General features: G+C 45.2%; 1 protein-coding gene across 1 annotated transcript in view; it reads left to right on the forward strand.

Moving 5' to 3' along the window:
- LOC144689990 (protein EFR3 homolog B-like) overlaps positions 1–16,405 on the forward strand; it is a 177,027-nt gene that overhangs the window by 53,469 nt on the left and 107,153 nt on the right. The window contains exon 9 of the mRNA XM_078557529.1: positions 3,980–4,115. Within this exon, the coding sequence (XP_078413655.1) occupies positions 3,980–4,115 (136 nt within the window). The remainder of the gene's footprint in view (positions 1–3,979; positions 4,116–16,405) is intronic.

Here is a 16,405-nt window from a genome sequence, read left to right on the forward strand (position 1 = left end):
TTGTTATCAAGTTGAGCCCATCCCATGTCTCGACTGCCTCCTCCATCACTCTGACTTTGCCCTTTTAGGTCCCTAATTGACCCCAGCCCTCTTACTACTTTGAATTCCTGAGAGATATGATGATGAGGGACAGGGGAATAATGTGAGAGGGATCCAGCATAAGGAAAGGAGAGGGGGGGACTGGGGGGTTATGGAGAGGGGACTGGGGTGGTTATGGCATGGGGACTGGGGGGGTATGGAGAGGGGACGGGGGTATGGAGAGGGGACTTGGGGGGTTTGGAGAGGGAACGGTGGGTATGGAGAGCGGACTGGTGGGTAGAGAGGAGACTGGGGGGTTTGGAGAGGGGACTTGGGGGGTATGGGGAGGACTGGGGGGTTTGGAGAGAGGACTGGGGGGGTATGGAGAGGGAATTATGGAGGATATGGAGAGGGAATTTTGGTGGATATGGGAGGGAATCAATAGATATGATGAGCTGAAGAGGGTTTGATCGGTGGGATTGTTCTGGGAATATGGTGGAATCATTGAACCTATTGCTGTTTGGCTTTCTTCATAATGTTTCATTCTTATCAGGAACTGCAATCATTTTGAGAAAGGAAAAATATTGAGGACAGATTCCAAAATGCAGAGATCCTGCAATTATTGCCAGGTCCAATCAGAGGAAAACTGGGTGCAGTTGTTGGAACGTCCTCTCCTGCTCTTTTAGTAATGTCGATAACCTACAACATCAGGCAGAGTTTCAGAGTACAATTGAGCCATAGAGGGTTAGTGTACAGTGAAGTGAAAATCTTTTTTCCATCTTTAAGCTAAATATGAGTTTTTCCCTGGGGAACAGCTGGCAGTGGCTGTTTGTGTGGAATTAACTTCCTTTATTGCATTAAAGCCCAACACATCTGGTGTGACGATAAATCTTCTTAATACTGGATAATCCTTAACTAAAGCTGTATTTGTTGTGCATGCAAATTGGTTCATGTCAAAGTCTTTGGGTAAACCATTTAGCTGTTAGGATGTTTAGATGACACTGATCCTAAAATCACTTTAAGCAGAAGCAGTTTGTTTCTTCTGGATTATTGGGAATGGTCAGTGCATTATCAGGAACATCGGCAATCTATAATCATCAGAAATAGTCCCTCCCCGATTAGAAAGATTACCACAATCTACAAATACAGGTTTACCCCAGTTACCCAAGGGGCAAATGGCAGTCGATACCTGCACCCACTGTGGTCGCTTCCTCATTGATGAACCCTGCACAGATATTGGCTGCTAGCACTGGCTGTCCCCAAGGACCCAGGGTAAATCTGCAGAGTGCTAAACGAAAAGATTTCCTCATCATCTCTGATCAGTGAACTATGAAGAAATGAGGATTGATTAGAATTGTCAAAAACAGCTATACATCAGGATCGATCCCAATCCATCATCAGGAACGATTACCAATCAATCAATTATCAGGAATGATCGCAATCCATCACTAGGAATGATTCCCAATCCATTATCAGGAACAAGCCCAATCCATCATCAAGAATGATCCCACTCCATCAGCAGGAACAATTCCCAATCCATCACCAGGAACGATCCCAATCCATCATCAGGAACAATTCCCAATCCATCAGCAAGAACAATCCCAATCCATCAACAGGAACGATTCCCAATCCATCACCAGGAATGATCCCAATCCATCATCAGGAACAATTCCCAATCCATCACCAGGAATGATCCCAATCCATCATCAGGAACAATTCCCAATCCATCATCAGGAACAATTCCCAATCCATCACCAGGAATGATCCCAATCCATCATCAGGAACAATTCCCAATCCATCATCAGGAACAATTCCCAATCCATCATCTAGAATAAACCCCAATTCATCATCAGGAATGACTCCAACCCATCATCAGGAATGATCTGCAATCCATCATAAGGAATGAACCTAATCCGCCATTAGGAATGATCCCAATCTAACAACAGGAACGATTCACAATCCACCATCAGGAATTAACCCCAATCCATCATCAGGAATGATCCCAATCCATGAATTATCAGGAATGATTCCAATCCATCATCAGGAATGATCCCAATCCATGAATTATCAGGAATGATTCCAATCCATCATCAGGAATGATCCCAATCCATGAATTATCAGGAATGATTCCAATCCATCATCTGGAATGACCCCAATCCATGAATTATCTGGAATGATTCCAATCCATCATCAGGAATGATCCCAATCCATCAACAGGAACGATTCCCAATCCTTCAATTTTCAGGAATGATCCCCAATCCATCAATTATCAGGAATGATCCCAATCCATCAACAGGAACGATTCCCAATCCATCAATTATCAGAAATGATCCCCAATCCATCATCAGGAATGATACTCAATTCTCGAATCATCAGGAATGATCCCAATCCATCATCAGGAATGATCCCCAATCCATCATCAGAGATGATTCCCAATCCATCATCAGGAATTATCCCACTCCATCATCAGGAATTATCGCAATCCATCAATTATCAGGAATGATCCCCAGTCCATCATCAGGAGTAATCCCAATCCATCATCAGGAACGATCCCCAATCCATCAATTACCAGGAATGATTCCAGTCCATCACTAGGAACGATCCCAATCCATCATCAGGAATGATTCCCAATCCATCATCAGGAACAATCATAATCCATCAACAGGAATGACTCCCAATACATCAATTATCAGGAATGATTCCAATCCATTTTCAGGAATGACCCCAATCTGTCATCAGGAATAATTTCCAATCCATTATCAGGAATGATTTCAACCCATGATCAGGAACAATCATAATCCATCAACAGGAATGATTCTCATCAATCGATTATCAGGAATGATCCCCAATCCATCAACAAGAGTAATCCCAACCCATCATCAGGAACGGTTCCAAATCCATCAATTATCAGGAATGATCCCAATCCATTACCAGAAACGATCCCAATCCATCAAAAGGAGTGATTCCCAATCCATCAACAGGAACGATTCCCAATCCATCAACAGGAACGATCCCAGTCCATCAACAGGAACGATCCCAGTCCATCAACAGGAACGATTCCCAATCCATCATCAGGAACAATTTGCAATCGATCAACAAGAACCATTAGTCTAAAAAACCATCACATAGACACTCCAGGAAATCCTCCTCCACAGTATTATTGCTAGTTTGGTGTGTCCAATCTATATGTAGATTAAAGTCAACCATGATTACAGTTGTATCTTTATTGCATGCATCTCTAATTTCCTGTTTAATGTCTTCCCTTACGTCTCCATTACTGTTTGGGAGCGTATTGACAACTCCCACCAATGTTTTCTGCCCCTTGGTGTTTCTTATCTCCACCCAAACAGATACCACATCATGATTTTCCGAGCCAATATCCTTTGTTACTATTGCATTGATTTCCTCCTTTACTAACAGTGCTACCCCACCTCCTTTCCCTATTTGTCTGTCCTTCCTAAATATTGAATACCCCTGGATGCTCAGTTCCCATCCTTGGTCACCCTGCAGCCATGTCTCCATAATTGCATAACCGTTTATATCTATTTGCGCTGTTAATTCATCTACCTTATTGCGAATGCTCCACGCATTAAGAGACAATACCTTTAGACTTGTCTTTTTAACCTTGTTAGTCATCTTAGCTTTATTTTGCACTATGACCCCATTTGTTTCTCGCCCTTGTTTTTTCTGCCTTCCGCTTTTGCTTCTTACCTTTCTGTCTTTCGTTTCTATCCTTGTTTCCCCTCCTCTGTCTCCCTGCTCAGGTTCCCATCCCCCTGCCGTTCTAGTTCAAACTCTCCCCAACCGCACTAGCAAACTTAGCAGGTCTGGCAGCATCTGTGGAGAGTGAAACAGAGTTAATATTTCAGGTCGTGACCTTTCACTAGAACTGGGAAATGTTAGAAATGTAATAGGTTTTAAAGAGCCTTTTACTGACTCTCTCTCTCTCTCTCATATGCAGTCCCAGCATTCCCATCTGGTCATTCAACATTTGGTGGGCCACCTGGATGCCAACAGTAAGAGTGCTGCCAAAGTGCGCACTGGCATTGTGGAGGTGCTGTCGGAGTCTGCTGTCATCGCCGCTGGTGGATCTGTAGGTGGGTTGGAAGGACTTCTTATGCTTCCTCATTCCACATGTTGCCTTGTATAGATTATAATGTATTAATAGTTGGACACCGTGCAGTTATTGTGTTGGTGGGCTTTGCTGGATTGTCTGTTGCAAATCAGTTACATATGATGGATGTCATTCAGCACACCCAGGAAAATCAGACAGTTAACATAGTGACTTTGTAGTTAAATAAGGTAGTAACATCAGCAGCTGATCGCCCACGATTCTGGAGAAAACACATCAGGTGAACGTAACATAAGAAATAGCAGCAAGAGTGGGCCATTCTCCCCTCAAGCCTACTCCCTTAAATAAAATCATAGCCGATCTGATTGTGGCCTTAACTCCATTTTCCTGTCTGTTCCGCATAACCCTTGGCTGCTTTAATTTTACACACTAACCTCTGATGTGGGACTTTATCAAAAGCTTTCTGAAAATCCAAATAAACCACATTCACTGGTTCCCCTTATATATTCTGCTGATTATGTCCTCAAAAAACTCCAGTAGACTTGTCAAACATAATTTCCCTTTCATAAATCGATGTTGACTTTGTCTAATCCTGTTGATACTTTCTAAGTGTTCTCTTATCACATCTTTTATAATAGACTGTAGCATTTTCCCTACTACTGATGTTAGGCTAACCCGTCTGTAATTCCCTGTTTTCTCCCTCCCTCCTTTTTTTAAATAGTGGAGTTACATTTGCCACCCTCCAATCTGTTGGGACTGTTCCAGAATCCACTGAATTTTGGAAGATGACAACCAACACATCCACCATTTCCATGGCCACCTCCTTTAGTACCCAGAGATGTAGATTATCAGGCCTTGGGGATTTATCAGCTTTCAGTCCCATTAATCCTCCAGTACTATTGTTTTAGTAATACTAATTTCCTTCATTTCCTCTTTCTCACTAGACCCTTGGGTCCCTAGTATTTCTGGGAAGTTATTTGTGTCTTCCTCTGTGAAGACAGAACTAAAGTAGTTGTTTAATTTCTCGGCCATTTCCTTGTTCTCTATTATAAATTCTCCCATTTCAGACTGTAAGAGACCCACATTTATCTTCACTAATCTTTTTCTTTTTGCATACTTATGGAAGCTTTCACAGTCCACTTTTATGTTCCTTGCAAGTTTACTTTCATATTCTATTTTCCCCCTCTTAATCAACCTCTTAGTCCTCCTTTGTTGAATTCTAAACTGCTCCCAATCCTCAGGCTTGCTACTTTTTCTAGCAACTTTATATACTTCTCTTTGGATCAAATTCTATCCTTAATTTCTTTTGTGAGCCATGGTTGGGCTGCTTTTCCTGTTGTGTTATTGCACCAGAAAGGAATGTATAACTGTTGCAGTGTATACATTCATTCCTTAAATATTAACCATTGCATATCCATTGGTCTTAATTGGCATCTGGTCCTCATAGAGCCATGTGAAAAGAGATGTAGGGTCAAACTATCAAGGGCCACAGCTGCTGCATAGAAGCAAAATGGATCCTACAAGCCTCAATGTTCCCAGTGTAATGTTCATGATATTCAAAGCACCATGCTTCCAGTTATGGCACAAGTACAAGGATTAGGTATCAATAGTTAGTGTCAAGGCGACAGGAGGAGAACTGAGAATAGCCTAACTGAGGGTTATAGTACATTGGTCTATAGAGCCTAATGAAGACCCTCATTGTGAACGCATAGTCACGTCTGAGGGGGGATGCTCAGCCACCTTTCAGCCTTCAGGATGTAATTATCCTGCAGGTGGTGGCCTGGGGATGCCATGTACAGACTGAGGGCAGGTCAAAGGCTAGAGAATCAATGAATCATTTTCTCTCCTGGTCATGCCTTAGATATGGAGGGAGACCACTCAGAGAGAACTACCATTGATTGCTCAATTGTATCCATTCACAGATACAAGGAGCAGTGGAGAATGCAGGCTGCAGGCAACGGCGCCTTGTTGATAGCTATGATTAGGATGAGGAAAAGAAGGACCCATCATCGATTGGCACAGCTCCAGGAATACCATTGTCCTGAGGAGCAAGAGCCAGCAGAGCCCCAGGAAGTCCCAGATGCTCCTGAGGAGGGGCAAAATCCACAAAGTGCTTTGGCGTAAGCAAGGGTCTGCAGAAGACGCAGTTCATACATGGAGATGAGCGAGAGACAGTGCTGCAGGCGCCTTCATTTGTCTAGGGTTGTGGTAGCTCGCATTTGCCACCTTCTCCGTGAGGAGTTCATGCCGCAAGGACTTGGACGGCATCCCATGCTGGTTGCTTTGAAGGTAACTGCCTCACTGAACATTTTTGCCAGCGGATCCTTCCAGGGCTGCACTGGGGACCTTTGTGGAATCTCACAATTGGTGACACACAAATGCATTAGGGAGGTGACAGATGTCCTTTTCAGTAAGGCTTACCCGTGTGTGCAGTTCTGTATGGATGACGCAAACCAGGTTGCCAGAGCTGTCCATCGACTGCACGCATGTGGCCTTGAGAGCTCCCTGGCAGCAGTCTGGGAGATTCATTAATAGAAAATTCATTCATTCACTGAACGTTCAGCTCATTTGTGATCACAGAAAGCAGATTCAGCATGTTTGTGCTAGGTACCCAGGAGCTCTCACAATTCTTACATTTTGAGTCACTTGCAGATGCCATGGATCTTTGAGGGACCTCGGCGCTCAGAGGGTTGGTTCCTCAATGACAAAGGGTACCCCCAGAAGACATGGCTAATGATGCCCTTTCGTTGGCCACAGAGTGCATCTGAGGAGAGACACAATGCAGTACATTCCGGCACAGATTCCGTAATAGAGCAAACTATTGGCCTCCTGAAAATGCATTTGCGATGATTGGACCGGTCAGGCAGGGCTCTCCATTATTCATCACTGAGAGTGCCCTGCATTAGTGTTGTCTGCTGCACCCTAGTGCTCTAAAGGGGGGATGTGTTGCCAGAGGGAGACATTGAGGAGCAAGATGTCTCCTTGGATGAGGGAGACATGGAAGGAGATGACTCTGAAGAGGGAGCGGATTCAGATGAGCCACATAAGGATGCCATTGAATGGGCATGATGTGGCAGATACACCTGTGACAACCTCATTGCTACAAGATTCCGGGAAGAATCTGTGATGCCAAATTTTCACAGTTGAAGTTCCCTTCAGCCTACGATGCAGGGGATGTAACAACAACTTCATTCTCAATGTGAACACCTCAGGAAAGGTCAAAAATCTTATAATGATCATGGAAGCAGCATAAGTCACCTTCTTCCCGAACAATGAGGTCATCCTTGGAAGGCTTTGTAGCCTTGGCAACATGTGGCTGCTGTGGAATGTGATTAGCACTCACCTAGAGCCCGTCCTTAAGCAACTCTACATAGTACAGTCATTTCAACCATGGTATCACCAAGTCAGTAGGCATGGCAGCTTCCAAAAGGCTGAAAAGCCAATTCAAACATGGATGCATTCAAGTCAATATGACACCAGCTTAGCAAGGCAGCCCGAGCAAAACAAAACATTCTTCAATGGTTTGCGCTTGGACGTCTCAAGAGGGAGCAGCATCCGGAGAACTCCATTTCCCCCATTGCCAGCTCTCATGGATGAATAATGCAGGGACATCACCTTGCTACTGACCCCTAGTAGCCCTTGGCATGTTACAGTGACCTGTAACTCAACATCCTGCACCCAAAGCTGCGAGGTTTGTTTGCATTGTCTTCACAGAGAGTGCCTCACTGGGACCATGAGTTGACTATTTACAAACACTCAGTACCCCGCATTTGTGGGTGCCTGCCAAGTTTCTGTCGTGGATGACCTTTGCATTGGGGAGAAACGTGGCCCAGTCAGTATTGACACAGCAACCAATGACAACATCCTCCCTTCATTGACACTGCTGAGGAATTAGGAGATGTGCAAAAGAATCACTTTCAGAGCATGACAGTACTCGACATTGTCCATCTCACAAAGGCTGAGCCTGTTATATACCCTAAGTCAATGAATACACTGCCATGCAATGAATTCCGTATCAAGTTGTGTGCTGTGCCTTTACACAAGGATCACGTAAAGCCCTGCTAAGCAGTCACCTCTGACATCATGCGCTCATATCCCTTGCACAGATATTTGTAATGTTCCCGTTTGATCCTTACTTCCCTAGTTCAGCATCATGCATGGAGACAGTGGGAACTAAGCATGGAATGACGTTCAACCTTAAACATGAAGACAATATCAAGCTTCAGAGAGGCAAGGATGCCTATAGTGCTCCACATTTGATACTACTTTTTCCAAAAAATTCACTCTCATAAAATAAACGCCATTGCAAAGTACATCTTGAAGAAATGATAATAATGTTAGTCATGACAAATAATTGTGCCCATCCACAACAACATACTTCAGTGCCACAGCAGTAGGATAATCACTAACCTTGATGAGCAATTCTCCTGAGCCCACATATTGTCAGTCTGAGATATAAGGGTGACAGGTGTATTAGCCAGCCAGCATTATCACATATGATGTGCCTTTGCTGTGGTGAGGTTGTGTGAGAATTAATGCAACTGAAGATCCAAATGGGAGTTCATTGGTGGGGGGGGGGGTACATGTCATGTTTGACCCTTGAATGAACACAGGACCTTGAATCACACAGATTAGGCATTGAATCCATGAGGCTTGGAGAAGGATTCATGCAAAATATATTTGCAGAAGTCAAAAGTATATACAATGAGGGAATACCCTTGCCACCAGTGTGCATTCAAAACTTCTTTTCTAACCCTATCGCCATGTCTAGGTGCAGCCCTGACATCCACAGCAGAGGTGGAGGTAGCCTGCTGATTGCTGTGCTCTGTTTTCTGAAATGGCTTCAGCAGGAGTCCTCTGTGACACAAGACCTTGAGAGCTCTGGCCTGCTAAGTGTCTCCTGCCCTGGGATAGGTGCACCCTCCTCGGCCTGACCTGGAGTTGATGGGGTCACTGGCAGAGGGGAGTTGGAGTGCCAGATCACCCATTGAGTGTCCTGGATGGATGCTCCTGGGTGCCTTGCTGACTCTGCTCCTCCCTTTGGGTTCCCAAATGCCCCTCCCTGACTCATTGAGGAGAAGGGACACCAGGAGGGAGATTGAGGTGCCCCATTCCCCCTCTCACCTAGCCATTGCTGGAATGCACACATGGCTAGAGAGCTGGAGTGTAGATCCGAGCACAAATCCAGCAGAAATCGCTGGACCTGGGTCCCCAACGAGGCTGCCACTCTTCCAATGGTGACTTTGATGTGCCCGCATGCTGGAGCCATGACACCAGACAGACCATGGACGGACTCCTCCGTCCTTTGCTCTAGTTTGCTGACAGCCTGTGACATCTCTGGCTGATGCTTTCCTGCCTGTCTTGGTATCTCCGACATTTCTCTTATGGCCAATTCCAGAGGCTCATCATCGGACCCAGTCTCAGGAGGGGCCTGGTCTCCAGCAGTTCTCTGAGCGTCAGAGACTTTGGCTGCCACTGTCTCACCAGCTGTGGACCAGTGTCAGTGAGGTGATCACCAGATTGTGAACCTGAACCTACTTAAGAACTAGGTCCCACCGAGGCGTGTGTATCTGCGCTGGTGGAAGGTGCAGGTGAACGCAGTGACAGATTTGCATCAGATGATAAGCCTGCTTCCTCCTCAGATGTGGTCCGGGGACTGGGGCTGAGTTGGCTGGAGGAGGATATCCTTCACCTTTTCTTGCTGGTGCCTGGAATAGAGAGAAGAGAGAATTTGTGATTGACTAGACAAGCTCATACATTATAGTTCACTTACAGTCATTGTCTGCATTTTGCCGATATATGCTGGCTGCTTCCTCACGGGCTTGTTGGAGGAGGCTGATCTCGCCTTCCATGGAGGAATGAACCCTGTCCTCACCAGCCAGTGCTGTGGCCTGTTCCTAGAATGGTGAGAGTGTCCTCAACTCCAGGATACCCCCTCTGGTCTTGGCTCTCTCCCTTCTGTTGTGGATGATCTTGTCCTGCATGAAGACAGGTGGATTGACTGTGAGCACTATGGATGAAGGAGTGGTTCAGAATCAAGCATGACTATTGTGTGTGCTGAGCCATCCCCAGTAAGGGATTAAGACACTGTTTGTGCAGGATCTTACATGAGATGGTGAGCTTAAACTGGCTGGCAGACAATCAGTGTTGATGTTCCATCTGCTGGTCATGAGTGATGTGCCTGTGGACTCTAACCCTTAGATACCCCGATGCCCTAAATAAGAGTGTGAGTTTGAAGTGAGTAGGAGTTTCACTTACCATGGCAGAGCAGAGCAGAGCAGATCATTCATCCTTTTGTGGCACTACAGGGCAATCCTTTTTTGTTTGTCATGGGTGCTAAATTCCATGGCGACCTCCTCCCAGGCCGGCATGCTCAGGAAAGAGGACCTCCAGCCTTCCCTGGAGGAGAATCCCCAGGGATGCTTGGCTGAACCATGGTGCTGCCAGTTTGGTTCTCCTTGTTGTTGTGGGGTGTTAACTATTATGAATATACAGTTAAGGGGTACTGTTATGACCGCAGCAGATGTTATTCGCTGAGCAAGACAAATCCCAGAGGAAACATGCCTTACTGATCATAACTTTTTTTTGTATTTTGAAAACAAGGGAAAAATTACTGATCCTAGAAGCATCGAATCCCAGTAACACTTTTATGGTCTTAAAATTAAAAAATTTATTAACAAGAAGAAAAAAAACTTAAACACACAAGATTAAAATTACACAGTTGAAACAGTCTTACAAAACATTCACCAAAAAAATACCCACTTGGCCAGAACACACAAGTAAACTACTTGCAACAGCTCCCTTATAGATTTTTAACCATAAAAATTCAGCAATATTACCCAAGATTAAAACTGCTGCTATTTTAATAAAGTATACCACACGATTGCTCACTCTCTTCCACTTTGCTGTGGAACCAAAGGGCATTCAGAACCAGGCTGCTTTCTGAAAACAAGGACATTTTTGGCTTGAAACTGGGTGGCTGCTTCAAATTCACAGCTTTTCTCAGCACAGAGCTGGTCTAAGAACATCTCCCCACACAGCCAATACAACTCAACTAAACATCTCCCTTCAATGTATTTTTTCCCTTGTCCTAAGCACCTATTTGAACTCAACTTTTCCAATATATAAGAAACTTTCATGTCTTTCTATTGCCTCCACTTTTGGGTCAAATAAAATGTAATAACCTTCCCTTCTTTACTTTTGAAACCTTTGTAAATTGTAAAAGTCCCTTAAACTCTCATTGAAAATTAATAGCTGAAAGGTCAAGCCCTTACCTATCACCTCATGTAAATCTTAAAACCTAACCTATTTACTTGTAACTCCAACTTCACCGTAGCTCCTCATTACACATGCATGCATCTAGAACCTTTACCTTTTGTCTCTCAGTTCCCATAGACAAACTGTCCCTATGAACCTTCCCTCAGTCTAATTAATCATGGACACAAACACATACAGCCTGCTTTACAGGATACCACCATATTCCCAAAAATATTAAAATAATAACATTCATCTTCACAGTGCAAACTGGGAGTTGTCTCCATGCTTAGGTTGGTATGCGGCTCTGTCCAACGCTAGGCTGACCCTGGGTATGGGTCATGTGCTCTTTTACATCATTGTCTGGGTGATACTGTACCCAGCCCCACATCAACTCTATATGTGCCAGATCCTTACACTATGTCTCCTTCCAAGTCTTTATCCAATGTATTTTAAATGATTATAGTTTACCTTATGTCTTACATTATTATTATTATCATACATTTACATTATCATTATTACATTATCACTATCCCATCTCCCCATCTCAAGTCCTTGAAATCAAAAGTCCAGGTGGTCTGGAAGCCTTATAACCCTTCCACATCCCATTCACACTGCAGGTAGAGGAGTGGTAAGCTCTGTTGCTGCTGGTTCTTTCTGTAGGTTTGAAAGTTGTCCTGGAATCTGGGTATGTTCCTCGATATCTTTCCATTGCACAGTGAGGATGGGCAGTGTAGGGATGAGGAGAAGATGCCTCCTGTTTCTCCTGACTGTGCTAACCAGGTGGGACCGAGGTTGGTCCTCGTCCTTTCTAATGACAGTTTCTTCTCTCTCGAGTCTTTAATCCAGACCTTTCTGTAAATGTGGCAAGTGTCTGCTGCAGTAGCTTCTGTTGTAGGCTGAAGCATGCTTCTGTCAGACAGCTCTCTTGCTTGGATGCCCTGGTAATCTTTGGTTACCAACACGGCTATGAGTTATTTTGGCAGGATTGGAAGTTGTGTCTGGAGTTTCCTGCCCATCAGGAGTTTGATTGGGAACGGGCTGCATTGTAAAGGGGTGGACCTGTCTGTGAGCAGCGCTGTGGGGAAGTCCTTATTCTCTTTTCAGAGGGCTTTTACTGTACAGACCCTCTTTCAGCGTTCCCATTTGACTGTGGGTATCCCAGGGAGCTGGTGCGGTGGTGGAAGCCGGATGTGGTGGTAAAGTGCATGAAGGACTCATTTGAAAATTGTGGAGCCATTATCGGGCACTATCTCACCTGGCATGACATGGCTTGTGAACATCTCTTTTAGTGCCTTACTTACTGCCCCTGTAGTACTACCTCATCCCATCTGGAGAAGTAGTCCGCTACTATAAGGAACATTTTGCTGTTGAAGATGAACAGGTCAATGCCCAGCCTCTCCCATAGCCTGGTGTGGAATTGGGTGGGGATGCGGGGCTCTCTTTGTCCCTACCTGTGCAATGCACACACCTGGAAATTTGCAATGGTGTCCTCAATCACCTTGCAAATGCCTGGCCACCAGACAGTGGATTGGGCCTGTGCTCTGCACATGGTGATGCCCAGATGGCTGGTATATTTTGTGAAGGACCCCTGGCTGCAGGGAGACTGGGGTGACCAGCCGCTCATCGTAGACCAAGAGGTCATCATACAGTGTTTTTGTTGTTCAAACCGGTTTTCATGGTCCCTCTGCTTGTTCTCTGCTGAGGCCATCCTTGAGTTGGCAGAATCTGTGGATGTGGGCACACTCCTCATCACGCATTTGTTCTTGAAGATCTGTTGGATTTTACTTGTGGTTGCTGGCAGGTGTCACCCTGTCAATTTTTTAAAGTTCATTTACGCGATGTGGGCATCGCTGGCTGGGCCAGCATTTATTGTCCATCCCTAGTTGCCCTTGGGAAGGTGGTGGTGAGCTGCCTTCTTGAACCACCGCAGTTCATATGGTGTAGGTACACCCACAGTGCTGTTAGGGAGGGAGTTCCAGGATTTTGACCCAGTGACAGTGAAGGAACTGCGATATATTTCCATATCAGGATGGTGAGTGACTTGGAGGGGAACTTCCAGGTGGTGGTGTTCCCATCTATCTGTCGCCCTTGTCCTTCTAGGTGGCAGCAGTCATGAGTTTGGAAGGTGCATTGTAAGGAGTCTTGGTGAGTTCCTGCAGTGCATTGTAGATGGTACACACTGCTGCTACTGTTCATCAGTGGTGGAGGGAGAGAATGTTTGTGGATGTGTTGCCAATCAAGTGGGCTGCTTTGTCCTGGATGGTGTCAAGCTTCTTGGGTGTTGTTGGAGCTGCACTCATCCAGGCAAATGGAGAGTATGCCATCACACTCCTGACTTGTGCCTTATTGATGGTGAACAGGCTTTGGGGAATCAGGAATCCTAGCCTCTGACCTGCTCTTGTAGCCATAGTATTTATATGGCTAGTCCAGTTTAGTTTCTGGTCAATGGTAAACCCCAGTATGTTTAAAGTGGGGGATTCAATTATGGTAGTGCCATTGAATGTCAAGGGGTGATGGTTAGATTTTCTCTTGTTGGGGATGGTCATTGCCTGACAATTGTGTGGCATGAATGTTACTTGCCACTTGTCAGCCCAAGCCTGGATATTGCCCAGGTCTTTCTGCATTTGGACATGGACTGCTTCAGTATCTGAGGAGCTGTGAATGGTGCTGAACATTGTGCAATCATCAGCGAACATCCCCACTTCTGACTTTATGAGGGAAGGAAGGTCATTGATAAAGCACCTGAAGCCAATGATATGTCAGAAAACTTTTCCCATGCCCACAAGACTGTCAGGGCCCCCTTTCCTATGATGGCATACCTCATCTCCATGTCTGAAAGTCTTCTGGACGTGTAGTACACAGGTGGGCAACTTCCATCCAGTCATTCCTGGAACAGGACCACTCCCAGGCCTATATCAAAACATCCACTGCTATGGTGGTGGGCAGGGCTGGGTTGTAAAATGTCCATAGAGAGCAGCATCGCCTTTGATGTGAGTTTAAGCTTGTTCTTGATGTGAGTCCCAGCACCATGCCTGTTGTTTCTTAAGCTGGTGCCTTGAGGGTTCTGTGATCTTTGCCAAATTCAGTAAACATTTTGCCAGCTGGTTCACCATCCCCAAGATCACTGGAGGCCTGGAATTGAGGGTGGGGTTGGGAACTCGCTGATAGCTTTGGTTTTTTGTGGGTTTGCCGTGACGCCTTCTTGCTGACAATGTGGCCCAGGAATTGAATTCTTGTTCTGCAAAACTCCCATTTGTCGTTCAGCTTTAGCCCTGCTTCCTGCCGATGCTCTAAGGCTGTGAGTCTCTCATCATGTTCATCCACTGTTGCACCATGAAGCAATACATCGTGCATGTGGCAAATGACCCCTGAAGACCCTGCAAAATGGCTGACACAGTACGTTGGAATATTTCTGGTGCCGACGTGATTCCAAACTGCAGGCGGTTAAAGCAGAATCTGTTGTCGGTCGCCTGGACTCTTCCTCAAGGGGGAGTTTCCAAAAGCCGCTGTTTGCATCCAGTTTTGAAAATTCCGTGCTCTTTGTGAGTTTAGTCAGGCTTTCGACCACTTAGGACCTGCAATGTACTTTTCTGGCTGCGGCTTCATTGCTCTGTGTCAGGTCGATGAAGGTGGAGATGGACCCGTTCAGTTTTGGGACTGGGATTGGGGAGTGGCTGTGTGACTGGGGAGATGCCTCCCATGTTTGTCATCTCATCCAGCTGCTGCTCTCAGGGATTGTTTTATTCTTGTATCACAGTGTCACCTACAGGGGGCCTTTCACTGAGAGCTTTAAACCTCCTGCCCCTTATCAGGATGTTGTGGGTGGCGTCAGCTGCTGGGTCACCAGCCATGGTTCTTTGTCTGACGGGACTTTGTATAATATAAAATTTGTTAAATGACCATTGACAAATATCTGCATTCCAAAATGAGAAACCAAGATCTTCACCCAAGAAGCATGGCTCTGTGTCTTCCAGGCTTACACTCTTGACCTCGTGGATAATCTTTGGGCCTTCTGTGTATTTCAGAGTTTTTGCCCTGCACAGTTTGCTGTTGTGTTCAATCCTGTTGCACAGGAAGCATTGGACTGAACACGCAGGACATTGGTCTGGCCTATGGAGGTGCTTTGCTCCACAGTCTTGGCATAGTCGCTCTGCTGGCCGGTTTGGGCATTGCTTTCCCTGGCCTGGAGTGTCCCTGTGTCTTTGTTGCTTAAATAGCCAAACTGTGGGATGGCCTCTGTAGCATGATTTATTCACTCCCCTTAAAATGGTCAGGTGCTGCTCACGGAGTCCTGACTGTCTAACTATCTGGGTGGCCTTTCCCAGGGTTAGATCTTCCTTGGCTTGCAGGAGGTCAGAGAATGCGTCATCCGCTCCCCCTACCACTGTTCTGTCTCTGATCAGTTCAGATTTTAAATCTCTGTATTCATGACCTTCTGCCATTCTGTACATTGATGAAAAATCAACTGGTTCCCCCGGCTGTTGGATTCTCTTATTGAATTTTGCTCTTTCCAGAATTTTATTGCTCCCTAGATTAAAATGTAGAAGTGTAGAATTCTGATCCATGTTCAAAATTTTAAAGTGTATGTTCTGCTTTAAGAGTTGACTGAATTTCAAGATGGCGTCGCCATTCAGTTGGGGACAAATGGATTTTCCCGCGCTTGCTGGTTTTGGCGGGCCACACCACAATGTCAATCACACTCAGCTTGGGAAAACTAATTCTCAGCAATGGCTTAGCCTGCAGAGTCCTCTTGCTTAGCATTTATGTCTAAAGTTGTGAATTTGTCGAATCTTAGCTTCTACTTGCCTTTGGTTCAGTTTAAAAAGTTGTGATTCTCCCGTAGTATTCAATGAATTCTTTATTAAAACATTTCGGAGCAAGCCCGGATACCATGTGCTAAGGCACCAACTCAGGGATCATTTTTTAGTGACAGCTTTTTTCAAATTGTAATTCCGTCTCTGAATTATTTGAAGATTTCTCAGGATTTCCTGTATCCTGGAGTTTTAAAAAATTAACCCACCCCTGCTAGATCACTGACCCTGTGCTGTGGGATTTGAA

This window comes from Cetorhinus maximus, chromosome 14 (assembly GCF_964194155.1).
Source record: "Cetorhinus maximus chromosome 14, sCetMax3.hap1.1, whole genome shotgun sequence".
NCBI lineage: Eukaryota > Metazoa > Chordata > Chondrichthyes > Lamniformes > Cetorhinidae > Cetorhinus > Cetorhinus maximus.